The 26,754-nt window shown below is 48.7% G+C and overlaps 1 protein-coding gene and 1 long non-coding RNA gene across 29 annotated transcripts in view; both read left to right on the top strand.

The window, feature by feature from the left end:
* MBNL1 (muscleblind like splicing regulator 1) overlaps nt 1–26,754 on the top strand; it is a 112,253-nt gene that overhangs the window by 58,479 nt on the left and 27,020 nt on the right. For 27 of the 28 annotated variants that reach the window (XR_012674734.1, XR_012674731.1, XR_012674732.1 and 24 more), the window contains one exon: nt 22,326–22,496. The exons of the other annotated variant lie outside the window; for it this stretch is intronic. Coding sequence is in view for 23 of the 27 variants with exons in the window: in XM_075157535.1 (XP_075013636.1) it covers nt 22,326–22,496 (171 nt within the window). In the remaining 4 variants the exon portion in view is untranslated. The remainder of the gene's footprint in view (nt 1–22,325; nt 22,497–26,754) is intronic. 28 annotated transcript variants of the gene reach the window in all.
* LOC142085517 (uncharacterized) lies at nt 5,450–7,080 on the top strand. The gene is made up of 2 exons (XR_012674736.1): nt 5,450–6,239; nt 6,368–7,080. It is a non-coding gene; the product is annotated as an uncharacterized LOC142085517 (long non-coding RNA).

Genomic DNA, 26,754 nt, shown 5'->3' with positions numbered 1-26,754 from the left:
GATACAGTTAAATTAAATACCTGTTTTGTCACGGTATGTGTACCTGCCACCGCAGGTACGTTTCTGTGGGCTCTGGCAGTACGTGCCCACTGGGCTGCAGGGCACACGGGGGTTCCAGAACCGGGGTCACACGAGTGGCTGCGCCTCGGGGCATCACATGGTCCTGGTGGCGATGCCCGGTGTCCTTCGGGGACAACGCTCGTTTCTGCCATTGGTCTTGGGAGGACCAAGTTGACTGCAGAGGGGTTGGTGGTTGTTTTTTAAAGATGTGTTTTGTTGGAAATCACTGTCTTGTCAAAAGCTGAAGCCATTGGCTTCGCTGAGTTCCCTGTTGTGGAAAGCAGGTGGAATTTTTTCTTAACAATTGTTAAAGATTTCCTGATTATTTTTTGTTTTTTTTTTAGAACAGAAATTCTTCAGCTTTTATTAGTTTCTAAAGTTCTTGTTGGACAGAGAGAGTATTTTCTGCTTCACTCAAGTATGTTTGTGGTTTTGTCCTTTCAGTCGCAGCAATGATGCTGGCTAGAAGAGGGACGTCCTCTGGCCTGACGTCTCTCGTTACTGGGAGCTTTAAGCCTTTTTCCTTCCCTGTCTATGTATTGTGAAGTTTTTCTTTTCTCTTTTGTGTCTCTTTTTAAACAACCCCATAAGGTCAGTCTCTGTTGAGCCATTTCATTGTCCTGTGCTGACTTGCTGGACTCTGTCTCGTGCCTGGCGCTGGGCTGAGCTGGACCTTTGGCAGCCGGGCACAGACGGAAGGCGCGTCCTTCCTCCTGCGGCAGAGGATGCCCCGAGCGGTGTGGCACGGCAGTGTCTCAGCACCGCCCGGCCCCAGGGAGCAGCGAGCCGGGCTGGCACCGCTGGGGTTTGGTACCATGGTGGTGGCAACCGTGAAGCAAAAGCAAACCCACGCTGTTACAGCGTGAGCCACCCCCTGAGTGGTGCAGCGGGTCGGCTCGGGTTTGTACGTGGGACCTCACACCGTTACTCTGAGGGTCGCAATGTCCAGTTTTTGCCTGCTGTGGTGGACGTTGATGGTCCCTCAGCCCTGGCATCCTCACGTACCTTAGAGCTGAAGCCCCCGTGGAAATTACATCTCGGGGCTTAATGTTTTGTGGTGTAGTGACATTAGACTAAACTGGTTGTGAAATCCGGTGCAATTAGGAGAAAATGTGAACCATGCCTCCTGCATAGGCCTTTCTTGTGTGGCTGTGTGTGTTATTTCCATCTCTCTTTTTTTTTTTTTTTTTAAAATGAGCGGACTGAATGGCCTTAATTTGATTACTCTATAAGCAAACTGTATGAAAAGGGCCAGAAGTTTTAAGTTTTCAGTGTCAAAGGCAGGCTGTCCTCTGCTGTCGCACACCTCTGCCCGAGTGGCACCCACACAGGTCCCCGCAGCTGTAAAAATGCTGTTATTTGCTGTAATGCCCGAGAGAGTCTCTGTCGCAGTCCCCTGACATCTCTCCCCCTTCCCCTCCATGCGACCGCCCTTGGTTTATTTTGGCAGTACCAGGTATGTGCAGTAATTAAGTAGAAAGGTTTGGATGTTATAGAAGCAATATGTTTTCATCTAAGGAAGTTTACTGTATTGTAAAATGTCTTGCACATGTGGGGATTAGGGACCAGAGAGCTGTTTGCATTCCTGAAAATCAGGTCACTTCTCCGTGCGTCCTTTCAGCAACTTTCAATGCATGGCCATGCCCTGCAGTTAGTGGGTTTTCCGAGCAAGTGAAATGTGCTGGTTTTATTTTGTCTGGTTTGACTAAAAATGCCAGCCAGCTCTTACAGAACTGCACAGAGAAGCAGAGCGTGTTGCCCGGTGGAGATTTCAATGTGGCATTATTGAAAGAGATTCAAGATCATTTCTCACGCTGGTAATTCAAAATTGTTATCCTTTGTAAACTTTCGGAAAAAAGTTGTTAGTGCTGAGAAAGTAGCTATCCATTTTTCCAGGTAAAAATAGCAGTTGCTTCCCATAGTGCCACTAACCCTCTCTTCGTTACTTGTGTGAAGCTTTGTTACAGCCTCATGCTTGGTGTCCGCTTGGTGACAATTCACTTTCTGCTTTTCACATTCCAAACAAAAGTGGCATCTCGGGGCAGAGCTCAGTGGATGCATTTGAAATCATTTCCCCAGGCTTTGGTATTGATTCACAGAACAGTTCCCATTTGAGTGGTTGACCTTGGTTTCAGGGAAATGTTTTATTTATCTGAAAATAATTTTCATATTTGTAAGGAGTACCTCAAGTCCTGGCAAATTTCACATTCTCTCTTTTCCCCTTCTCCAGAAATCCGTCCTCTCCCCCTGAACCAATCGTATCAGCAGGGAGAAGGCATCATTTAGCGCTTCGCCGTTGGTGCGTCCTCCGGCATCTCCTTCGTTCTCTGCGTGAGTCTGCCTGCTCACAGGAGAACCGCTGGTCCTTCCGGCTGAGACCTCATCTGCCTTTTAGTGGTGGAAATAACCATTTAGATGTTTAAAATTTGGAGTACAAATTTTCCGTATTTGACTGAAACATAACATAATTTTTCAGCACAGCTTTGAGATAGCAAAATCAGCTGAAATTAGCCCATACCCAGTGTAGTCCCTTCCAAAGGAGGGAGACCAGCAGGAGTGATGGAGATTAAGTCTTGCCAAATATTGAGTATCTCCTGCAGGGCACCGAAAGCCTGCAGCTTCCAGTAGTTCAGTTAACATTTGGGGCTGGTAGCGTCCCCGGAGGGGAGCTGACCTTGCCCAGTGCTCCTTTGATAAATCACAAGTCAGTTGGTCTCTCCTGTCACAGAAGAGGTGTTAGAGCAGGTCCTCTGTCAGCTGCCTGTGTTTTGGGTAGGAATCACAGTTCTGGTACTTCCAGCCTCTAATTAACCCTTTGGGGGATCCATTGACCTCTGACTTTGCAAGCGTGATGCAGAGGGTATGCAGTGGGGAGGCAGCCCGGGCTGCGGTAGGGTAGTTCTGCAGAATTGGATCTGAACAGGCGCATCTTATGTTTGGATTTGCTTGGCGAAGGAATCTGGTTGAGAGAGACTTTGCCAGGAGAAGAAATCAAAAGCGCAGAAGCGCGGTACGGCACGGCCCCCCGAACGGGGCAGGGTGCGTGGAGCGCAGCTGACAGCGACCGCCGGTGCGCCGAGATGCCCAGCGCAGGCACGGGACCCACGGCGGAGCAACCGTACGGGGCCTGTGCGGTGGGGTGGGTGGGTGGGAGAGCAGCAGCACTGTCCGCTGGGAGGTCTCACCGTCAGAAAGCAAACAGTGGGGTTGTCTGTTCGGATGCTGTGGCCGCAGAAAATACAAACTCGGAAAGCTTTGTTTCACTTGTGCTCAGTTGTAAAGTCAAATCCTATTTTGAAATTAAGTTTAATAATTTTCCATATTTCAATCAGAGTAATAATCAGAATACTAACTTCACTTGCATAAAACAGTATTTTAACAATTACTTTCCCCACTAATGTTCTTAGGTAATTTCTAGGCAAATTTAGGAATAGTTTCAGTCAAGCCATATTCATTATTTTTCAATCAATAAAATATTTGCCTGACAAAGTTATTCTAATTGTATTTAAAACAACATGTCAAGATGCTGTATTTGCTAAAAACAAGGAAAAATACTACAGAACGGATAGCAAGAAAATAGAGAAATGTATAATTCTTATGTAAACCATGTCAATAAAAAACCCCAAACATGTCAATGGCGTTTTCAAGTTACAATTCCAGCAGTGATTTCCAGTCGGTGGTGTGGGGCTGCAGTTTTCACCAATGCTTTTAAATCAACCTCTCTTCAATAAAAATCCAGACAAAAAATAATGACAGCAATTGACCTTCAGATTGCTAAAGGAGGGCTGTTGGTGTACTGTTGGAAAGCGGACAACAATTTATTGATATGACGTTAATTTTTTTGTTATTCAGCAATGACCTTAACTGTAAATGCGAGAAGAGGCGGCACGGCGTTGGCAGGCTGCTCGGCCACTGACGTCTCGCCCGGCACGGCAGAGCATTGCAGTCTGCGTCCTCGTTTCACCTGGGGCTTCATCCCTCAACAGCCAAGTTATTAATTAGGATGGAGGCAGATTAGACACCTCTCAAGTTTCACCACCTGCATAATACAATATGCCATTTGCTTAAAACTTAACCCTACAAGGGATCCAGCATGAGCAGGTTTCAGGAGAAATTAAGCAGTACCACTGCAAAAGTATACTAGCAAAAGTAATGTGCATTGCAAGGGGTAACATTGCATGAAAGTTTGTAGGGATCATTTCTCTTAATGGAGTAAATACAGAATGAGCCTTCAGAATAAGTCTGATGGTTGTAGGATGCTACAGAAGAGATTCAGCAATGGGGATTTTGGACATCCAAACAAAACTGGTGACATTTCTTTAATACAGGAGAGTAGGGGTGGGGAATGTCCTCTTTGTCACTGTCTGACTGTCTGGGTCTGGCTCCCCTTCGCAGAGTCTCCATGGCTGTACCTGAACACCTGACCTCAGGCTTTCCTTTCCGAGTGCGCCTCCACATTGTGTCTTGTTTGAGTGTTGTGGCAGCCTGTTACCAGCTCTTGGTTTTATCTTTGTTTTTAAATTAGTCCCACAGGTCTGCAGTGCTCTGCCGTTTTTGTGCCTTGAAAAACAGGGATACATTTCAGCAGTGGTGGTGAGGTGTAATACGGGCAGCTCCAGATAGCGCTGTATTGCTGAGGATTCACCGGCTTCTGCTGCTTCCCCCATTATGTAAAGGACTGCCTTTGAATTACTATTAAAAAACCCAGGCACTTTGCAGAAGCAGTGGAAGTGCAGGCAGGCACAGCTGTGAGCGCAGCTACAGCGTCGTGGAAAGCTGTTGGAGCAACATGCTGGAAATGAGATGCAGAGCTTAAAGAAGGAAATTAATCGCATGTATAATTAACGTGAAGTTTTCTGAAAATATTTTACATCTTTTTTAAAGGATATTTTTGGTTTCGCAGTGGGTTTATTGTGAATTGGTTATCAAATCACTCCCCTTTAGAAAGAAGCATGGCGGTTTGCAGCTGTAATCTGCTAACGGCGCTCACGTCTCAGACACCGTAATGCAATGCAATGGTGCGTGATCACCATAAGGCCTCGTCAGAGCTTCAAGGAGGGGGAAGCGCGCTTCCCCTTTCTAAAGGAAATGATTTAGTATGAAGAGGAGAGACTTCCCCCCGCCCCCCTCCTGGTCCTTGTTCTGGAGCTTACCCCAAGCCCCTATGCACGCCCTGAAAGGGGCCCGTCAGCTTCTGGCCGCATCCAGCTGCAGGCTGGGGGGACGCTGGTCCCGTCGGTGTGTCGGCAGGGCCGGGGCCCTGTCTGAGCGGGGCGGGCGGGGGGGTGCCAGGCTGGAGATGCCGGGCGAGGGGGTGCCAGGGTGGGGGGATGCCGGGCGGGGGAATGCCAGGGTGGGGATGCCGGGCTGGGGATGCGCTGCGGCCACAGGTGTCACTGGGAGCTAAACGCAGCCTTCAGGGGTGCTGGGGCTGGGGGTTCCTCCTGCAGCGGCTGCCCCTCGCCGGGCTCGGTCCCAGGGCTTTGTGCAGAAGGATCGGCGCAGCGATGGTGCCTTGCCCCCTCGTGTGCCGCTTGTTTGCTTTGTCTGTTCTGTATGTTCCAGGTTACATTTATTATGAAGATGCCATAATAGTGCTCTGTGTCGTGCCTGTGCAATTTAGGGAAGAGCTTTATAAATCGAGCATCAGACTGGCATCGCTCCTGCTGCAGAGGCACAGCTGCGAGCTCGCTGTATTTGGCCTCAACTTACTCTCTGTTTGCAGATGTCAGCAACAGGTGATGGCAATTTCTCTCTTAAAATCACAAAAGCAAGATTTTATTTTTAAACTATAGCAATTCAGTTTTAAATATAGCACCTATAGTGGAGAATTCTGCTGCGTATTTACACTTGGGTGAGGACACCAATTATCCAATTTAGATCACCATGCCAACCACCTCCCCTTTTCACCAGGTAGAAGAGACTTAAAATGCCAGTGCGCTGCAAAAACAAATGAAAATAGTTACATCTAGAGGTTTTTTTGTATTTTACATACATCTACCTTAAAAGTTATGCTTGGTATCTAATAAGAAAACTATGCTTGAGTCAACAGAACCATAAAGAGTGTGAGAACACCCTGGGCGGCAGTGACGGAGCCAGGGCTGGGATGGTGGAAGCACCCCTGCAGACAGCCAGGGCGGGTTTCTAAACAATTTTAAAATACATCAATTACATTAAAAGTATGTGATAACGCAGATGGTGTCATCCCTCTTGTGGTATTCCCTTTTTAAATTTGCTGTAGATAGCATTGACCTGTTTCAGCAGCTCTGCTGAACAAGGGCTGTGTCCTTTTTGTTTGTTCCCCCAGTTTGGATGCAGCATTTGACAACTTGCCTGTTTTCTGTCATACCACACCAAAACAAATTGGAAGCCTGAAAATATTATTAAATATTAATTATGCTGCAGTACATCCATTAAACAGTTGCAGTGGAACCCAATGGATCTTTTACTGCTCATTTCAGTCATTTACTTGGAACTGCTGAGATCCTAAGCGCGGAGGCTGGACGGCAAAGGGACTGTTTTTCAGACCGAGTCATTTACAGGGAGATTATAGACTGTGAACAGAAATGTTGATAAAAGTAATCCTCAATACCTGCAGCTGGCGAGGCTTTGTACAGCGCTGCTTTGCTCACAGCCGCTTGCTGTTGGCACTGCATGAAGCTGTAACGATAAATAGATTTAATCTTGCGTGTGTTTTACTTGATCTTGACATAAAGTCATTCATTTTACTCTTAAAATGTTAGTTATTATATGCCTGAGTAAAGATCATACGGATTACTAGAGATTGCTCTAACAGGATTTTATGGCTTTAGGAGTTTAGAGAGAGCAGTTTCTGAAGTCCTTGCTGGAAATTTTTTGTGGTTTCCAATACTGCCGTTACCCACGTGCAGTCCCTGGAAGATAACCGACTCTTGGGGGGGCGTTTGGTTTTCCTGTATTGGCCTGGAAAAATGCAAAAATGCAATTCCCTCTCGTCCTGCAGTTCGGCACTGGTTGGGGGGCAGGTGGAGGGTTGCTGGGGAAGAAATCCAAACTCATCTTAGTCCACGGAGTTTGCGTGACTTGGGAGTGGCAGTGGTGTAAATATAAATACTGATAAATTGATACATATAATGTGTATGTACAGACACCTGTGGATATACAAATATTTGCAGTAATACGAATATCAATCCCAAATTGTATTAAAGGATTAGAAACATATTTATATTTCTGTAAGCTATTGATGCATTTGCCAATGGCTATTACGAAGCAAAGATTCGAGGTGGTTTGGTAAAGTCTCCAGCGGGTTACAGCCTGACTTGAGCTGGACAGGCGTTTCGGTGACGCTGTTGCAGGTGCCGCGCAGGAGGAGGAGGGTGCAAAGCAACGTGGTGCAGGTGTGAATGTCCCCATCCACATCCCTGTCCCCGTCCCCATGCCGCTGTTCCTGGAGCTGGGGATCATTCTGCGTTTCCCCTTGTTCCTCCCTGTCTGCTCCTGCTCGGGGCTGTGCAGTTTGAATTGCCGGTGATGCCAGGGCAAGGGCTGGGCCGGGCCGGAGCAGAAGGTGCATCCCATCCCACAACGCTGGCCTGGCCGGGGGAGAGGCTCGGGCGAGTCCCGGAGCACGGCCCCTGCCTCGGTCCCCGTGCGTGGGCTGGCAGGAGCGCTGAGCCCTCCCAGCAAAGCCCGGGGCAGCTCCGGCAGACTCCAGAAACAGCGGGGCGGGATTTGCTGCTGTGCTGTTTTCTTTCCTCCTGGGTTCATGCTGGGAGTCTGCTTACTCTGTTTTCTTTTTTCTTCTGTTTTTTTTTAAGCCTGTTGAATTTCATGGCAATTCGACGTCTCTTCTGCGTTTCTTCCCGTACAAGTGCCATTAGCAGTGTAAGCCAAAGTGATAAATTAGAGGGTTTGAGACTCTTATCTACAAGGTACACACACAAAGACGTCATTAAGTGGTCACTTCAGTGTGTTTTATGGCTACGCTGGACATGAAAAGATGCACAAAGATAATTAAAAAGTATAAAACTTGTAGCCGAATCAATTTAATTATTATAACCAAGATCACATCATGCCAAAAAAGTGAGACAAAGCGTCTTAGCAAATTCAAATGGATCAGATTTCTCCTTTTGTAAAGGCGCCCGTGACCCCTCCTGGAGTGCTCGTGTGGGGCAGCGACATGAGAGTGAAACGTGTGGTCTATAACGCATCAGTATTTTGCAGAGGTTAATTTATCCAAGTGCTGAGGAAATCATTAACCTGTTGTTTATTGTTATTAAATGGTGAAGTGTACATGAAGCAGGTGCCAGAGCAAATTGAGGTTTGTAGGACTATTAATGAAAAATGTTGCAGTTAATTAGGAAGGGGAGCGGGCATGTGAGTGGCATTTTCCAGTGGTTCCCTGTAGTTGTTTCTTTTTTCCATTTGTGATTAACTTAAACAATATAAAATTCATAATTTACTAACATCAATTATTTTGGCTGATGAGTTGCTGGAATGAGATGGGGTGGTCGGACACCGTCTCTGCCCAGCTGGCAGCAGCAGTGCCCCAGCGCCCCGGGGCCATACCGGGCCGGGTATGCTGGGTGGCTGCGCACCACAAGCTTGTCTCAGCGCGCGTGCGGCGTGGATGCGGCCCCTCTCCTGGTGTCACTTGGTGCTGTGGCCGTGCACTCCGTGCCGTGCTCCTCAGCTTCGGTGTTTTATAACGGGGATATTCAGCTGTGACTGGCCGGTGCGTGTTTATGTGAAATCCTTTGTTTAATAGAAATTCAGCAGTTACTGTCAATATTTATTCTCATCTGCTGCTGTTTAATCAACCCCTTATCACGTTTTCTGCTGCTTTCCCTCTGCGAGCAGGGACTCTGCTGCCAGCGTCGTGGCTGGCGGTCTCTGTGTGGCCGTACCAGCTGGGCGCTGTGCCATCCCCGGGCTGCCGTCGGACCTGAGTGCTCACACCCCATGGCTGCGGGAGGGGTTTACCTCAACCACTGCAGCTCTGTGCTTGGTTTATAGGTTGGATTCTACCTTGCTTACAAATGTCTTTAATTATTTCGAGGCTAGTATTGTAAAGCTGGGGCCAGTGGCAGCCCACTCGCCTCAGTGGCCGCTGGAAGCAGGAGGTGGGACTGGCGGGGAGCTGGAATTGGGCTGTTGCTCAATGGGACATTTAGGGACAATTTTCGAGACCAGAGAAGTGTGCTTGGGTGGATCAAAGTGTGGTGCTGATAATTGGGGAAACAGATGAGGTCTGAAGGGCAGCTTGAGCTGCTAACGAGGGAGAGACATAAACTGCCGCATCCATCACTGCCGGCCTCTGCGGCTGCAGTCCTCTGACGCTCCGCACGTCGCCAGGCCACTTGCTGTACTCGACGGGGAAATGTGTGTTTTGAGGGGGGGATGTTTGTCTCGCCCAGTTCTCTATGTGTTTGTTGTAGGCAGCTGCATCGGCACACTTGCTCGCGGGGTAGCCTGACCACGATGGTGCCAGAAATGTGGTTATCGTACATAAAAACAAGAGCCTGCTGGGTTTTGCCATGCTGTAGTGTATTTTCATTTTATGCATTGAAACCGCATACAGAAACAGAAATGTGCAGATGCATTTAATCTTTTTCACTCGGGCACAAAGCATTGATTATCCCGTCTCAGCATCTGCCCTTCTGCTGGTGCTCTGGAGCTGGTCGGTTTTCCTCTGGTGTGCCGGTGCTGCGGGGGAACCGGCAAAGGAACGCACTGCTCGAATGGCTCCAGAAACAGCAACAGCAACAACGTCCCTGCTTATCCTCTTGGGGTGAAATCACCGCCGTGCAGGAGGTGCGAACCAGCGAGGCTGCAAGCAGATTCTGTTTTGAGATGCTGCATCGAACTTTGGGCTGGAGCCCAAGTCCCCCCGTCCCTCTGCTGTCGGGAAAGTCACCGGTTTGAAGTCAAGAGTGGTGTGTGCCGAGGGCCAGCCCTGCCGGGGCCTGCTCAGAGCAGAGGGGCACTGGTGACGGGGCCGACTGCCTGGATTTTAACAAGTTTTGGAACAGCCTAATTTGAAAAATAGAGAGCACTTGTTTTTAAGGACAGATCCTCGGGATGGTTTGTGCAAAGTATAAAATCAAGTGTTTCCATCCCGGGACGGATAAGTACGTATTCTCGTTTAAAAGCCTGTGTGCTCACTGGGACGGCGTGCTGCTGACAGGTGTGATCGGCACCTCCTGCAGTCATCTGGTCCCTACCGAAGGGCTGCGTCGGGCGGTTGTGTGCTCCCATGGTTCATGTGAGCGGCTAATGACGAAGCACACTCGTTACCGTTCAGCGAGCAGTGGGTTTGTCTGGCTAAGCCTCCGGAGGAACCTCAGGGATGCATCAGGGTGAAGGATGCCCATACCCTCTTGATGCCTCTTAAGGAGCAAACAATGAGCTCCCCACGCATTTGGAGTATGTGGTTTTGGACAAAAGAAAACAAGCACAGCCGTTTCCCCCTGGAAAAACAACTGTATTCATTTTCAGCTTTCACCTCTGCATGTCTGCAGAGGGTGCAAGCACCAGCTCCTGTGCTGCCATTGGCATCCCCGTGCCACAGCCCAGGCTGGAGAGGACTGAGGGGTCTTCACGGGGCCGGTGCCCTCACCTCCTTCTCACCTCCTTCCTCTGAAGACGTGCATTTGCCACCAGCAGGCGTTCTGGTTGCACATGAAAATTATTTGGGAGATCCAAGCCTGTGCCATCTCCTTGGCAGGCTGTCGGGCTGTGAGCCGGGGCTTGGCTGCGGTGGGGGCGTGCTGCAGGGCCTGCCTCTGCGGGCAATTTGCCTGGGCATTCGTTAGCAAGCGTCGCTCCCAGCCGGTGGCTTTGGTGGTGAACCAGCAGCTGGCTACGGTGTCAGACCGGCTCTGGGGAGAGGCACCCACGGTCCCACAGCAACGGGGGGGTGGTTGGCCGTGCTGCGGGGCAGCGGAGGAGCGGAGGTGCAGCGACTCCTCCTCCGGTGCTGCCGGGCTGGGTCTCCAAGTGGGCTGTACATCAATGTTGTGTAGTGCCTCAGCGATCGCGGTCCTGCCTCTGGATTGCTGCCTGGCTTCGGAGTTGTGAGCTGTTGACTCACTGGGACTGCAGTTTGTATGCTTCAAGTCGGTAAAATAGGTCCAGTAACTCTTTTTGTTTAATATTAAAAAAATCTATCCGAATGTATACTTGGCGGGCCAGCTACTACAACAAAGCAGGGGCAAACAGTTTATTTTTAAAAAGCAAACCATAGCTTACATGTAGTTAAATGTTTTCCTGTAAAACACATGGGCATTGGTATAAATAGTTTTACCATTTACAGGCAATATTCGGATTTTACGTAACAGCCATCTTCCTGCTTGGGTTTTAACGTGCCAAGCTCTCTGCTGTCGGAAGGAATTTATACTCCCTAAAAGAGGGAGGTGTTTGCATGTTTGTTTTGGATCAAAAATACTTAATCTGTTACAGCTGTGCCGTTCAGCGTGGCTGCTGGTTTGCTAGATCGGGCTCACCCAGATGCGAGTAGGTCGGGTACCCGCAGCACGGGGGACCAGCAGCGCCGACAGGCAGAGCCCCGCGGCCAAGAGGAAATGTCAGCAGAGCATCCTCAGCTGCGGCTGTTGCCATTCAGTATCGTGGCGCCTTCGGAATACCCAAAAGTGATTGGATTAATTACGTCAGTCGTGAATAATTGTTAAATAGTGATGTGGTGGTAAACGTTCATGCAGTGCAGATGAGATGTGTCTGCTGGCCACAAGAAGCTTTTTCTTTTGTTTTTAGGAGGTAGCTGTTAAATATTAGAGGGTTATACGTCTGATTTTGAAAAGCAGGACTTGCTAACTCTAATGGCACAGAAATGCTTTGTTGAGTCCATCATAATGTTGCAGGTGGTTAAATGCTGCCGTAGCTGCCAAAGGCCATCAGCAGAGATTAAAGCCTGTTTCTGGTAGACGCTTTTATGTTTAAAAGCAGAGGTTTTTTGCATCCTGTGGCATGGAGGTTGTCTCATTGATTTCATGGTAGCAACAATGACAGCAATGCTGCATGCAGGATAATACATTTAACCGAAATTTCACAAAACCACCTGAGGAAACAATGTTTGCTCAAAACCTGGAACAACTCCACAGAGCTGGTGTTTCTTCCGCTTCAGTTTTGTTTTGGAATTAGCAAGAGCAGAGTTTGGGCCGCAATTTGTGTTTCCCTGTGGCACTGGAGGGTTGTTTTTACCCATTGCACACAAGGTGCCCCACGGACACCTCCATCGAGGTGGGGGTCCGGCACCGGCTGCGGGCTGTGCACCCTGGGGCAGAGGCGGCTCCTCGCGCCTGTCCTGCCTACCCCTGGCCAGCCATCACGGGCACCCCGCGTTTCTCTCCTGCATCTCAAACCCTGTTGCTAAGCAACAGTTTTTAATTGGAGAATTAATTTGGCTCCAGGACATCCTGAGCAGCAATGTATGCTAGAAGTCTGAATTGAAAGGTTGTTGCATCAATCCCGTACTTGTGCTGTGTTTATAGGTAACAGTCCCTTTGTTTTTCCAATTTTGTTAGCTAAGGGGGGCGAGGGGAGGCGGCAGCGGTCCCAGCGGGGCAGCGCTACGGGGCCGGCGCTGGGACCTCGGGGGAGAGCAAGGTCTTTATTCCAGGGACCGTTTATTCCAGTAAGATCTCCAAACGCAGTGAGTAGCACGTTGGTGCTCTCGGTTCTCCTCTGCCCCTGGACTTCTATGGTGATATTTTAATGGTACAGGGTTGGTGGATTGATGAAAAACAAGAAGCTTTCCCGTTTGCTTTTGTGAGCAGTAGTTCTTGTATAAACACGCGCAGAGTGGTGTAGCAAGTGCTCGGTAAGTCGGGTTGTGCTACCGCAGTGGTATAAAAATAGCATAAATAAACAGACCCAGCAGGCTGGCACAGCTTAGTTTTAAGACTTTCCCAGACCAACAGCATTTATGAAACTTGTCCATACAGATGTATTTACTTTAGATACGCGGAGGGCGATCAATGTTAACCTAACTCCAGCAGCATAGAGAAAAGCTCCATGTGGAGTCAGGCAGCTTGCCCTGTCTGAAGTAAGGGGTCAGTGCCGTATCGGGGATGTGCAGAGTCAACGGCACACACCGGCTTGCTGGGTCTGTTTGTTTTTTCTGGTTTTATACTGCTGCAGAAGGATAATCTTAAACAACGATGACAGAATTGCTGTGCTCAGCATGCACTCTCCAGTGTTTATGAAATGACAGCAGTAAAGTGATCTTTACTTAGTCTCTGTCCATGCAAAATTCTTCTGTATTTCTGCCTTGGCTGTGCCCAATCTGATGTTTGCTGATCCTCCCAAATCAACTCTTCTGCAAAGGATGCCCTCTCTCCAAAACTGCAGGCATCCCAGCACTATCAGTCTGTAATTGCCGGTGACATTGCAAATACAAATGCAAATGCAATGTCGGCTCTCTGCCGCTCTCCCATTACGTGGTTTGGTTGTCACGGTGTCCCCCCATGGCTGTGCACGCCCCGTCGCAGTCCAGAACCTGTTGGATGCTAGAGGGAACACGGACAACAGTCATACATTATGTTACTGCAAATAGCATCCCTGTGGAAATAACCCAACGCAGGGTAAGCCCTGCTTTGAGGAACCTCAGCCTGAAATTCAGGGCGTCCTGAAGGTGGCGGATGTGGTGGGCTCCCCGGGGCTCTTTCTGGGAGAGGAGGGTTCATGTTGGGTGTCACACTGGGTGACGGCACCGTGGGGGCCAAGCCACAGCGGAGTGGTCTGGGTCCTCCCTGCCTTCCTGCACCCCACGAGGACTCGGTGGGGAAAACCTCCCGTTGCCTGCTCGCAGAGCTTCTGCGGACAGGGTGTCTTGGCTTTGGCAATGCCCAGTGCGCGGGGGCTGCTCTGGGATCCTGCAGTCCCTCGCGCAGGTGCCATGGGGTCCTGACGGCTTGTGCCCAGAGGAGTAATGACCTTGCGAGAGCGGTTTGCTAATTAGACCTTATTTATTGCATCACCAGGCTGTGCTTTCCAAGAAAGTTTTAGACTGGAGCCAAGTCTACCAGGGTGATGAGTTTTGTGTTCTTCCTTTGTGTGACAGATTAGACAGTGTTTTTAAGGAGAGGTATTGGAAAGTAATTATTTTGAATTTGAATTGTTTTAAAGTTTATGCGGGTACTGAAGCCATAGACGTTTGCAAGTTCTTAAAACAGCTTTGAAGGCCTAATAGCAACTACTCAGAATCAAACGACTTAGGGACCTGCTTTTCAGACCTCGATGCAGATGCTTGCACAAACTGTGCGTGCTTTGGCCTGAGTGTGCATGAGATTGGGTTCACACGCACCTTACTGGAGCGGAGGTAGAAACCAGCAGCGGCGTGCCATGAGTGCAGGAGCTGGACCCGATGCCACCCTGAGACCTTCTCTGTAGATTGCGTGGTTGGACAAGAGCAACTTGGGTGCCATTAATTTGTAAACCCACCCTGTGTCAGCAGAGAGGTTGCTGCCGTGATCTCTGCTGCTCCAGTGGGTGAGTGGAAGGCTCACCTCTGGCCTTTGAAGGAGCGTTTGCAGGGCACAGGGGATTTTGCCCGAGCCTGTGGGCTGTGCCACGGCTGTGGGTGAGTGGGTGAGTATCGGGGCTGTTGCAGCACCGTGCCACGTGCCTCGGGGCTGCCGGTGGGTCACGCTTCTCTGCTGGGTGGCGGCGCAGTTGCACAGAAGGCTCTGCAGCGCACTAAGCTCAAATTATCTTCTTGTTAATTAGTTATTGACTTCTGCTGATATTTCCATTAAGTATTCCCTCAAGGAAAAAGTAAAAATTGTTAGTACCCGTATTACCTAAGTCGTAACCGCAGTGGATAAAGGAGCTTGCAATCTCAGAAGTGAATCCCAAGAATACTTGTTCATTATTAAACATGCAGTCAGGGTATTTTCTGGAAGGAAATTATTTTCAGAGAGCAGGAGTTGCTGTTGTATTTCTAACATTTAGTGTGGGATCTGAAAAACAGGACGTGCTGCACTTCACAGGAAAGTGGTGTTGTAGAGAAGAACATGGTAGTGACTTCACAGAAATGGACTCATTTCTTGCTCATCTTTGTCAAATTCTTAAATATCTAGGTGTAACATCAAAATCCAACATGTTTGTTAGACGATCCAAGTCTTGTAGAAATACGTACACTGTATTTTCAGAATGCAGAATTTTTGGGGTGATTTTTCCAGGATTGACTATGGTTTCTTTTTTGTCTGAGTTTGGCATGTTGTCTCTTCCACAATCCGGCAAATACCCGCATGAAATGCCTCCCGCATTGTGGGGAATAAAACCAAATTGCATAGCTGGGAGTTGCTTCTGGGGGTCTGTGGGAAGGCACCTGGGGTGTCCCTGCTCCCCTGAAGGCAATGGGAAGAAAAACTCCCGACCTGACTCCTGATCACCAGATCTTGATTAACCCCGCGCTGCTCCTCGATGTGACATCGCAGGGGACTGAACACCGCTGGGGTCAGGCACACGCGTCCAGGCTGCGGCTGGGGCATCCTGGTCCCATGACCAGAGTGGACTGTTCTTCTTTACAGCATTTTTGAGCAATGAAAGTGAAATGTGCAGAATAGGAAATAAATTTGTGTATTAAAAACTAAGAGAGAAAAAATGGAGAGCCAGCGTGAGTTTAAGAGATTTACTTCTGTAACGAGAGCAGAAGCAAATGTGTACTTGCCCCCACATTTCAAGTAAGACTTAAAAGTCTGTCTTTGTGTAGTAGCTGCTGTCAGCTAAAAAGATTATACTTCTTCCTGGTATGTTACCAATCATTTAAACAGAAATCTGCACATCTAAAATGTGTCTGCCCCAAAAAGTAATGGTTTTTCTGTAAGAGAATTTGAAAAACAAAATAAGAAAACCACATTTCCCTATGGTGGGGAAGTAGTAACATAACATGGAAAGGTTCTCCCCCTTCAGTCCATCCCCTCCATGTCACAGTGGTTTCCCAAATATAAAGGCAAGTGCTGTTGTCTGGCACTCGGAGAAGGCAAGGCGCATGCTGAGAGGCAGCACTACTCATTTCCACCTGTCTAGGGAAATAAATAGAAAACTCAAAGAAAACAGGCATTTTCTGTCAACAAATGAATAAACAAAGTAAGTATTTTCCTACAGACACATTTTTATTAATACCTATTTACAACTAAAAACTCCTCAGCACAATAATCTGACTAGCAGTTTTTACAAAAAGGCAGTAATCTTCAGGAAAATAGCTAGATTGCAGGGTTTGGTGTGTAGGTCATAGCAAAAAATTGAGATTAGCAATAACCAATTTTTTAAGGTATGTTTTGGGGTCTATTTTTTATTTCTTAGGAAGCTGTGCAAGGGTGAAAAAGCTGTGTTTGATGGCTTCCGTGTAGCATCCCGGTGTCCCTGGCCACTCAGGGTTGCTCACCCCTGCCCTGGCTCCTCGTGCAGCATGGCAGCTCCTCGTGCAGCATGGCGGCTCCTCGTGCAGCATGGCAGCTCCCGCTCTTCTGCAGTTGCTGTCCTTGCAGCTGCTCCCAGTTTGGCTTTTTTCACTTACCCTGTCTTGGCCAGGGTGCAAACCCAGCTTCCCCGGAGCAGCGCCGGTGCTGATGCCGTCTGGCAGCTCTGGCACAGCCAGTGGCGTGTGCCGAGCGCTTGTGAAGCCAGTGGCACGTCTGCCAGCGCCCTCTGAGCGTGGGACCTGGCTGTTAGCGGCAGACAAGGATCTCTGGGCATTTTTGGGTGGAGGTGCAGTGTGTCCCCGCAGCCGGGCACTGGAGCTACACCAGCTCAGCATCACACACAGGCATGAGAAGGGCTCTTGGAGACGCTGCTAGGAGGAGGAGTGGTGCAGAAGGTAACACGCAGGTAGATCGGCTTGCAAACAAATGTCTTGTCTTGGCACTGCCCTTGCAAGCCCTCGCCGTTTCATGATGTTTGCATGGTGTTTAGGTTGGGCAGGTATTCAGAGGTGGGCCTGATCCAGCAGGCGGTGGGGGTCGACGGACGGACAGAGCCCCCGGGGCGATGCTGGGCTCGTGGCCTCCCTGGCCCCATCCCTCCTGCCTCCCCAGAGGGTGCTGAGGAGGCAGCCTGGTCCCCCCGCGGCTCCCCCGCCGCTCAGCGTGTGCCTGCCGTGTGCCTGGGTCAGTGACCTGCAAACGCTGAACGCGGGCGCGGGAAGTGCTGGAGGGCGTGCGGGAGGCATCACCAGCGCAGAGGGACACCCTCGCTCCCCAGCCCTGCCAGGGCCGCTACTGCCAGACCCACACCTAGCGCTGCGGGGGGGCCCCGCACAGGTCCCTGGCGGGGGAGTGCCACCCGCTCTCCCTGTCCCTGTCCCCGCCACCTGCTTTTGCCAAGGCTAGACAGCTTAAAATACTGCAGACATCATGCTGCCCTAATTTAATGACGGTCAGGCTGGCTGTTTAGTTCAGCCTGGGCTCTCTGCCTGAACGTTGTTGATATGATAGCTGGAGAAAAACATCATGTGAGAGCGGCCCGCGCGTCCTCCCGCTCCGGCATTCCTGCTGGGAGGACGCCGAGCCGCCCGGCTGACGGGCCGAGCTCGCCCTCTTCTTCCTCGCTCTGCAGGCCTATGTGTGAGCAGGGCGTGCTCGAAGGCCCATCACGGCGCACGGGGCCGCGTTCTCGCAGTGCTGCCGAGAGCGTGGGTGCTGATGGGCGCTGGTTAGCGGCAGCGGGATTGCTTAGCAGGGACGCGTGTGGGGAGGGCGCGGGCGCTGCCCTGCGTGGCTGACAGGCCGCTCGGGCCTGGCCTGCTGCGGGAGGCTGGTAGCGAAGCCACAGCGTGTCTACAAAGCGCGGCTCGCTCGGGCGGGTGCGCCCCGGGCGCCCGCAGCGGGTCCGTGCCCGTGCCCGGCTCCAGCGGCATCGCCTGGGCCCGGCCCAGCCTCTTCTCCTCACGGCTGGCGGCGGGGAGCTGCTGCTTCGGCTGTCAGCTGCAGTGTGAGCGAGAGCCGGGTTTCCTCCTGCAGGAGTCCTGAGCGCAGAGGTAAACGCGGGATCTTGGCAACAGGTTTTTGTCCAAATATCACATCGCTGTGTGAGTGATTCCTCCCCCGCCGTCACGCCGTGCACCCCGAGTTTCCCTGCTGGCTCTGCCCGTGGGGGAGGCCCTGTCCCGCTTGTCTCGAGGGACCGGAGATCTGCGGGCGGCCTCTGCTGAAGAGCGTGCCTGAGGAGCCTCAGGAGCGTTCTTAATAACTTGTAGTCCAGCAGGATTCTGGTAAAACCCGACCGGTGTGCGGGTACAGCATTTCGGGACACTGCCAGCGTGCTCAACTTCCGCTTCTCTGAATGTACTCGCTTATAGTATTCATTTTTTTATGGTTGAAAAAACAACAAAGGGTTCAGAAAAAGTTCAGAGAGTTGAAAATCTGCCTTAAACTTTGTTGACTGAAGTTACCAGACTCTAATGAAAAGGTAATTAAGAAACTACTTGCTTGCAGTATAAAGGAGATGAATGCAGTCCATGTTCTTGATTGAGATTTTTGACAGTGGTTTTCAGTTCTGACTCCTGGGTGCTCTGTGGACCGTTTCTGAAGGTCCGTGGAATATAAGTAGGACAAGAAAGCCATTTCCCAAACAGAGAAGTCTGCTTTTCTTTCGGAAAATTTGCTAGGATCTGAAAATTCAAAAAGTTTGAAAGTTAAATGCTGCACTAGACTCCAGAGCAACATACAAACAAGAAAGATGTAAGCTTTTTGATAGTAGCTAATGGTAACTAAGCATAAGCACAGTTTACCTGGGGATGTGGTATGTTCTTGTAGTCTTTAACTGAGAGTAAATTGTCTTCCTTAGAGATCAGCTGCTAAGCGAAGAGAAATGATGGCCTTGAGGGGGAAACAATGAAGGGGGCTCCTCGTTTCCCAGGAGCCTGAGGACATTGCATTAGATCCCTGGGTTGGTTTCTTCTGGCCTTAAAGCATTTCAGTCTATGAAGTACATTACGCGGTCACGATCCAGTCTTTGGATCCAGTCTGGAGAGGTGTGGAGCAGCCTAAACCCCACCACTGAAATAAGGACATTGAGTTTAATCTGCATTTCGGAATCAGGTTTGTTAATTGCTCCTCTCTGATTCCAGCAACACATGTTGTAGTTTCATGTTATTCATTTAGCAGTAATTAAGTCTGATTTTTACACTGTAAGATGTAAGTGTAAGATACCATCTTCCAGGCAGCTAGTAAATTTGTAATTTTCACGTGTTACTTAGTGGTAGCAACAATTAACACGGGTTTTAGTATCAAGAGAAAAATTGACATAAATAAAGCTGTTCCAAAGTGCCTGCCTTTTACCTACCATTTCATATAATTGTGAAATGCTTTGGGGGAGGGGGTGTGCTGAAATTTGTGCAAAATGGCTTAAACGCTGAACTGTGTTGTCAGTAAGGCATTAAAGGAGAGAACCGAGGGTCATTTTGTCCGAAAGCATCCCCCCAGGCTGAAAGCTCACTTTCCCCCAAGTGTACAGACGAGCCGGGTGGGAGATGCCCTGCACGTCATTTCGGCCAGTCCACCCCAGGCTGTGCTGGCCCCTGCACAGGTCTGACTGCTGCTCCGGGCTGTCGGGTGCTGGCTTTGATCCCCACCAGACATGGACGGGCGCAGCCCTGCCAGCGGCCGCCTGCTGCTCTCGCTGTACGGTGCTGGAGGTGTCCCGGGGAGCTCCCACGGCTGGAACAGCAACCAACAGATGCATATATGCACGCATGTGTATGTGTATATACACACATGTATAAAATTCATGCTCCGTAAACACCGATTCCTGTTGCCACCATCAATTTGTCTTTTCTATTTACAAATCGTTAATGTTTGTTACTGAATTATCTTAATCCTTGTTTGCAGTAGGAAACTCCATTCCCCTGTAAAAATTTTTTCTCAGGCTGCACATGTTTTTCCCCCCCCGTCTTATCTGTAGTATAGATGTGCTTTTAGCTTTTGTGCATTATCTGTCTTGATTGCTTTCCAGCACTTGGAGCTGTGTTATTAGGGAGATTTTCTTGCAAGTGACTTCAGTGGTCCTTTCCGTGCGTCAGCTCTGCCGAGGACAGCCCATAGCACCCCTCAGTCCAACGAGCAAAGCCCTGTCACAGGGCTTTGTAAGGGGAAGGCGAAGGCCCCACGCCAGAGGGCTTGGGGGAGCCCTCCGACTCTTGCCACAAACAAGACGACCGAGGTCTGCAGCCCCGCGGCCCGGGGCCAGCAAGGCGGCAGCAAGCACGGCACGGCCGAGCGCCGGGGCAGCCTGCCCCGGGGTTTCTGTTCGTCTGCGCCTTCCCATTGTGACTGGCAGCAGTCGCTCAGCTCTTCTGTGTTGTCTCTGGAGGTAGACGGGATTGTGTAATGGAAAATGCATTTCATTCAAGGAAATACGCTCAGGGATTATGAACGGATGCTCAGAAAGATGAACTTTCTTTGCCGTTCATTACAGTAATGGTCTTCATATACATAGGGCTTTCTATTGTCTTGGTGTGTAGCCTAAAGATACCCACGAAACTTTCTGTATTTTTCTTTGTATCAGGTATATCTTCCTATGCAAGGATCACTCAGATGTCAGTTGAATAACTATGAAAATGAGTTTTAAGAACTTTGGACTGCCAGCAGGAGAGACGGATTGAGAGGGGGGCAGCAGCAAACCGTTTATCTCAGCCTTAAGGGGAGACAAAAATCATCGTACAAATTAGATTTCTGGCAGATCTTATAACAAGAATACATTTGAACTTTCTGAGCAAAATTGCAGTATAAGGTCAAACTATATTGAATTAATGTGTTTCCTGATAAAAAATGGTTTCTTACTTAAATTAAGGCTGTCTTTTGCTTTGTCATTGTTCCTGTTTGGATTTATTTCAAAGATGAATGAGTAAAGGGAAAAAAATGTCATTTAAGGAATCTGTTTATTCCAGAAAAGGATTCAATTCTGCTTTTCAGTTGTTTTTTTTTATTTATTTTTATCATCCCCTTAGTGAAAGTATGGCTCCAGTGTTACAATTTTAAAGAACAATTAGTGTGTAAAACTTCCATATTAATGAATTTGCATCTTCTGAAGTCTCGTGGCATGCGAGATCACAGCCCACATGCCATGAGAAGAGGGGATTCTCTTCCCCAGGAGAGGGGGTTTCTCTTCCCCGACCTCCCTCTGCCGCACACCGTGGCTGAGCGGCTGTGCAGGCAGTGCCCTTTGCTCAGGCTGTGCCTTTCATTTTAGAGGTTTCTACAGTGGAGCCACGGCTCGGGGGACATGGGGCTAGTTTCCAGAAGTCCCGTTCGTGCCCAGCTCCCCCTGCCCCAACCACCGGGCAAGCGCCCAGTGCTGCCAAGCACCGGCCGCCCCGCTCCCAGCTGGGAGCCTGCAGGCTGGGGCACCTGGGGCAAGAGACACCTTAAGAGAGTTCACCAAGCAGGGCTGTCTTCTGTGTGAAGCTGGTTTACTTGATAACAAGGAAGTACAGTGGGGTTTGGGTATATATTGTACATAGAATTATTTTTTATTATTTCTTGATGTGAATGGTTGTCAAATTGATGAATGTCCTTCCAGCCAAATAAAGTTAGTGCATGAAATTTGTTGTTTACCACATCTGAATTTAATGAAAAAGTTTAGAAAAAAGTCAATTCTGATTTTCTTGTTTGGTTTACACGATTGCAACAAAAATGCATCATACGTAAGAGGTTTTCTTCAAAGATGCTGTATTCCAGGTCTAGTGAAAGCGCAGAGCTGGTGCTCTTTTCCTTGTAATAATGCTACTTTGACCACGCGTCTTGCTGTGCGCTCATAGCTTCCTGTGCCCCTGCACAGCAGAAAGAGAAGCGAGCCTTTAACATTTTCAGAGTAGCACGTGAGCTTTTGTAGGCTCACTGCTGCAGCCAGACCGCATTGCTTTTGTTGGGCTCCTGGCTCCGCAGCCGCTTGCTTCCTGGAGGCAGCTCTGTGGGCAGGGGGGAGCTGTTCCGAGTCCCCATGGGCACAGCTTTCACTGGGCAAGAACGTGTGCCCATAGAGGGTGGGTGTGCTGTACTTCCAAAACAGCTGATATTTGCTCGCCTTCAGCAACTTTTAAAAGAAACAGTGTTTTTTAGAGTTGTACTGCAGAAATACACAGTTTAGAAAAGCAAAGGAACCAGCTGGTACTAGAATTGTCAAGTTGCTCTGGTCAAGCCTAGAGAAGTAGCTGGGGGCTTTCCTCCTAGGTCTATGGCGTGTGTTGTGTTTGTTTTAGCCAATGACGTAAGGAACAAAGATACGCCTACAGCTTCTAAGCCAGTCGTGTCAATTCTCTTCTTCAGGGTCGATGTTCAAGGGAAAACTGCAAATATCTTCACCCACCACCACACTTAAAAACGCAGCTGGAGATAAATGGACGCAATAACCTGATTCAGCAGAAGAATATGGCCATGCTGGCCCAGCAGATGCAGCTTGCCAACGCCATGATGCCTGGTGCCCCGTTGCAGCCTGTGGTACGTGCACTTTTTGGCTTGGATCAATGAGTACAATGAGTTGTAGCTGAAGGAAGTTAGCAGGTGTCCTCACGTGCCAGTAAAATCCCACAAACGTCAGTAACTGGTGGAGAAATCACATACAATGAAATGCTGGTCTGTATGTCTTTGTACTGCTTAATTCTCCCTTGCCTGAAGTAATATTGTTGATTTGATTAATTTTGTTAATCTTTTGTTAATATAATTCATTTTTTGCAACTTATTTCTTAAAATTAAGAAAGTGAGTGATCTGTGTGCAATTTTCATAAATAGATGTTTCCTTTGCGATTTCATGTGCTCTAGGAAATTCCTGGGTTTGAGAAGATTCCCACTGGACGTTTTCCATTCCCTCAGGGGAACCTTCTCAGGGAATTACTTGCTGGAATTGGACTTTGGTTTTTACAGCACGTTGTCAGGCAGAGCAGAAGGCTTGCCCTGAGTGATGTATGGTACATGTCAGTCTGACCTGCACAATCTACAGCTCAGGCTTGGCAGGAAGAAGCAGAAGTACAGATAATCATACTTTCTACAAAAAGCCAGGGGGTGGGGGAAGGAGAATCTATCAGAAATCTCTCATCTGGTCGCAGTAAAATGTGATCATATATTACATCATATCTGTTTCTCTTATACCTTAGTAAGTAAGCGCAGTGCAGCGTTCCACAAAGTTGAACGCCGCGGCTGAGTTTCTTGCTCTGCAGTAATCCCTCGTTTCAGCAAATGTAAAGATGATTGGCATCAACCCGCCATGCACATACGCGTTTGGGAGCTGAACGCCCTGTGCCAGATCCCTCTCTAATGCAATCCAGAGAGATCATTTGAGCCAACGTATGGATAAATTTGGCCCAGAACCCTTTTGACATAAATTTCTAACTCAGACATTAGAGGGTACTGATTAATGTATGAGCGAGACTGGTATATTCTACGTAAAAAGGCAAACAACGCTCCCCTGGCTGAAGCTCTTTCTTTCAATGGGTAAAATGGCAGCAAAGGAAAAAATAAGTTGAAATATATATATAAAATAAATATAACTGCATTAGCACTTCTCTGACAGTTTGTTTATTCCTTTCTTGCTGGCAAAGGTAGAATTTAGGAAGTTTAATTTACCTCTAGATACCTTCCGTTAGGAAAGCTATATTCACTCTATTAGATGAGTTCTTCAACTTTTATTTCAAAAAACATAGTGACAATTAATACTCCTCAAAATACAGCTCAATCCTTAGGAAAAATCATCTCAGCAGAAAGGACTCTCATTCCTGTGCCAAGTGGTTATTTGGCCCCACGTTTTGTGGGTCTACAGAATACCAGTAAATATTTTGTGGCTTATTTGATTCAGTTAATATAACTCTTATTCTCCCACAGAGCTTTATGCCTCTGCTGTTTCAAGCAAAAGTGTACATGGGGGACAAAAGCAGAAAATGTTGTGGTAGGATCGTCACAGTAAATTGACTTTAGTACTGTCAGCACAGCATGAGAAGATACCACATTTTGTTTTCTCTCTTTTGATTGGCGTTTCTTTAAGTAACATTGTCTGTATCACCTAGGCAAGGAGATGAGCTGAGGCAGCATCAGGGCACAGGCACCAGATGCTGTGGCACCGCAGTGCTTCAGGGGATGCCCTAACACTGCGCCGTGCAGCCCGCTCCTGACTCCCGTCTCGCAGAAACGGGGCTGCCTGTGGGCTGGTGCCCGCTGCTGATGGCTTTTGGATCAGAAAGAAAATTAAGTGTCTGTACAGCTAGACAGCTCAAAAGCAGACTGCACTTTACGTACTTTAACTCCAGAGCAACCTCAAAATGATTTTTCAATTTCAACAGCTCAAAACAGACATGTGCATATGCCGCAATTTTATTTTTATTTCCTGATTTGAGTATGGTGATACAGCAAATTCATATTTGGGACTATGAGAAAGCTTAAGTCAAAATGCAGCCAACAGTAAAAACCATTGCTTAAAATATTCTTCTCTGATAACCTGTTTATTTGTTTCATGAATTGTAACCAAATATGGCTCTCTTGGGTTTATACAAAGAAGTGTGTAGGCACACACCAACGTTTGGGTAAACATGAAAAAAACTACCAATGCAGTCCTTTGGATTAACGTTCCTTTTTAGTATAAAGAGAGGCTAGTGTGAGGATAACATTTAAATCAAATTTAAATTCTCCTTTATGCTACACTCACACTGTTCCTAACGAGCAAAATTTACGTCAGTGTATTTTGAAGTGCAGCACAAACCTCCTACCCGTGCCTGGGTAATTTCTGTGTACATCGCTTGAATTCAAACATTACAGACACTGTATTTTCAGAATTCAGTCTCATTCAATGTGAGGATTCATAGCAAGGTCCATTGGCTGTCCCAGCAATAGTGTTTCCAAATGGATGTCATCCTACTAATTTGGCCTTAAAATTACTTTATTTTTTAGCACAGTTGGATGTTATTTCAGGCTGTTCTAGCAAGTGATTTATATCATCCCATCTAATGATGCTTCTTCAGTCAGTTTGGTTTGTTTTACAAAAATCAATACCTATGCTTTAATAAAAGTAAGTGAACTAACTTAATGAGAGACTCTAATTTGGTAAGCAAAGCAGTAGGATCCTTTCACTCATATTTCTGTTCGATAAATGTTTTCATTGTCTTAGTTGCAAGTAATGTCTATGGACTTTCCCCATCTTTCCTTTTTAGTTCACTCTTTTGTCTGTCTTTAGCTGGCACTTGAGGGAGAGGATTTCAGATGGTGTGTGGGGAATGCGTGTCCTGCTGACTGGTCCTGAGGAAGAGCTCTGACTGCTCGGATCGGTTCTGCCCTCCTTGCCTGTGAACCGGTTTAGGGGAAGCTGGGCTCAGCTAGACTTTGGCTTTGGTACTAGAGCATCAGGTGGTATTAGCGCATCTGTTGGTACTAGCACATCAGTGGCTGATGCCGTGCTGCTTCACAGTAGCAGTGTCACGTGCTTTGCCTTTTGGCAGTGTGGAAGAGTGTGAAAAATGCTGAACAGAAGCAGGAAGATGCAGATGTGAGACCAGAAGAGCGGAGGTGGACCGCAAAGGTGGCTGGAGACTCTGGGGCCATTCCTCGGCTCCAGGGGTGCTGGGAGCACAGGGAGCCACGAGGCTGCTTGCTCTATACAGACCTGAACTGCGGGGCTGTTAGGCAGGCAGGCGTTTCTGCAGAGCACCAGCGCTCCAGAGGCGATCAGCTGCACCCTGCAGGTGCGAATCTGCAGCAGAGCCAGGTCGCAGGCCTTCCTGCGGGTGTGTTTGTAATTCGCAAGTAGCTGTAGGTTGTCAGTGTTTCTCTCTGTGTATGTGGTGCACTCTTGTGCTTTCCTTGGCATGGCAGGTGCTCAGTAGATGACTGTTAAAGATGCATTAAACGAGTCCAGCTCCCTCCCTGCGGAGCTGGCGAGCTGGGGCGCTGGCAGAAAGCCGGTCTGTCTGTCCAGGGAGGAGCCGTGGCTCTGCTGCGCTGCAGAGGCCCATTTCCAAGGGAGCCCCCGTGTCTCCTTCCCAATCGATGACCCCGTTAGCGAGCAGTGCCTTTGAAAGGCAGACCCATGGAGATCAGACCTACTGCTGAGGTTCACGCTGGTTGTGAACAGGCATTTTTAGAGCAGAATTATTCAGTCGATGGGACGATGTGGATTATGGGGCATCTGGCGGCACAGAACTGCATCCAAGGCTATGTCCTCCTTCACCTCTGTTCTCTCTGCGGATCTACAGGAGCTGCTTTTTTCTGGTTTTTAGCTGGCTTGCATAATGCACAGCATAGTAGGGCCCTAACTGCAAGGCCAGTAAGTAGTTGTATGGTTTGGTCATGGTGATAGAGAAATACTACCTGTGCTTCTAGAGCCGTGGAAGCAAAAGCTCTTTGGAAAACAAGTGAGCAGCAAGCAGCAGAGACGAGCCCAGTGGCTCAGACTGACCTGGAACTCCCCTGTCTCTCCTCCCCTGCGTGGCATAGGGGTCCCAGTTCTGACCAGTTTGCAGTTACAGGCTGACCCTCGGCTGACGCTCGTGGACGGCAGGGCCGTGCTTGGGGTGCACTGGCATCCCACTCTTCCCCGTCCTGCAGCTGCCCGAGCCTTAGGTCAGTGCTGGGGTGGCTGGGGACAGTCCCTGGGGAGATCCAGTCTGTGCCATGTGTCCTCCGGGGCCCCTGTATTGCTGGAAATTTTTCCTGGGTGCAGGAGTGTTTGGGTGGCTTTGTGCCCTGGCAGACTCCTCTGCTACCGAGAAGTGGTTAT

This window comes from Calonectris borealis, chromosome 9 (assembly GCF_964195595.1).
Source record: "Calonectris borealis chromosome 9, bCalBor7.hap1.2, whole genome shotgun sequence".
NCBI lineage: Eukaryota > Metazoa > Chordata > Aves > Procellariiformes > Procellariidae > Calonectris > Calonectris borealis.
The sequence above is the reverse complement of the archived record's forward strand: the minus strand, read 5'-3'. Positions and strand labels throughout refer to the sequence as shown.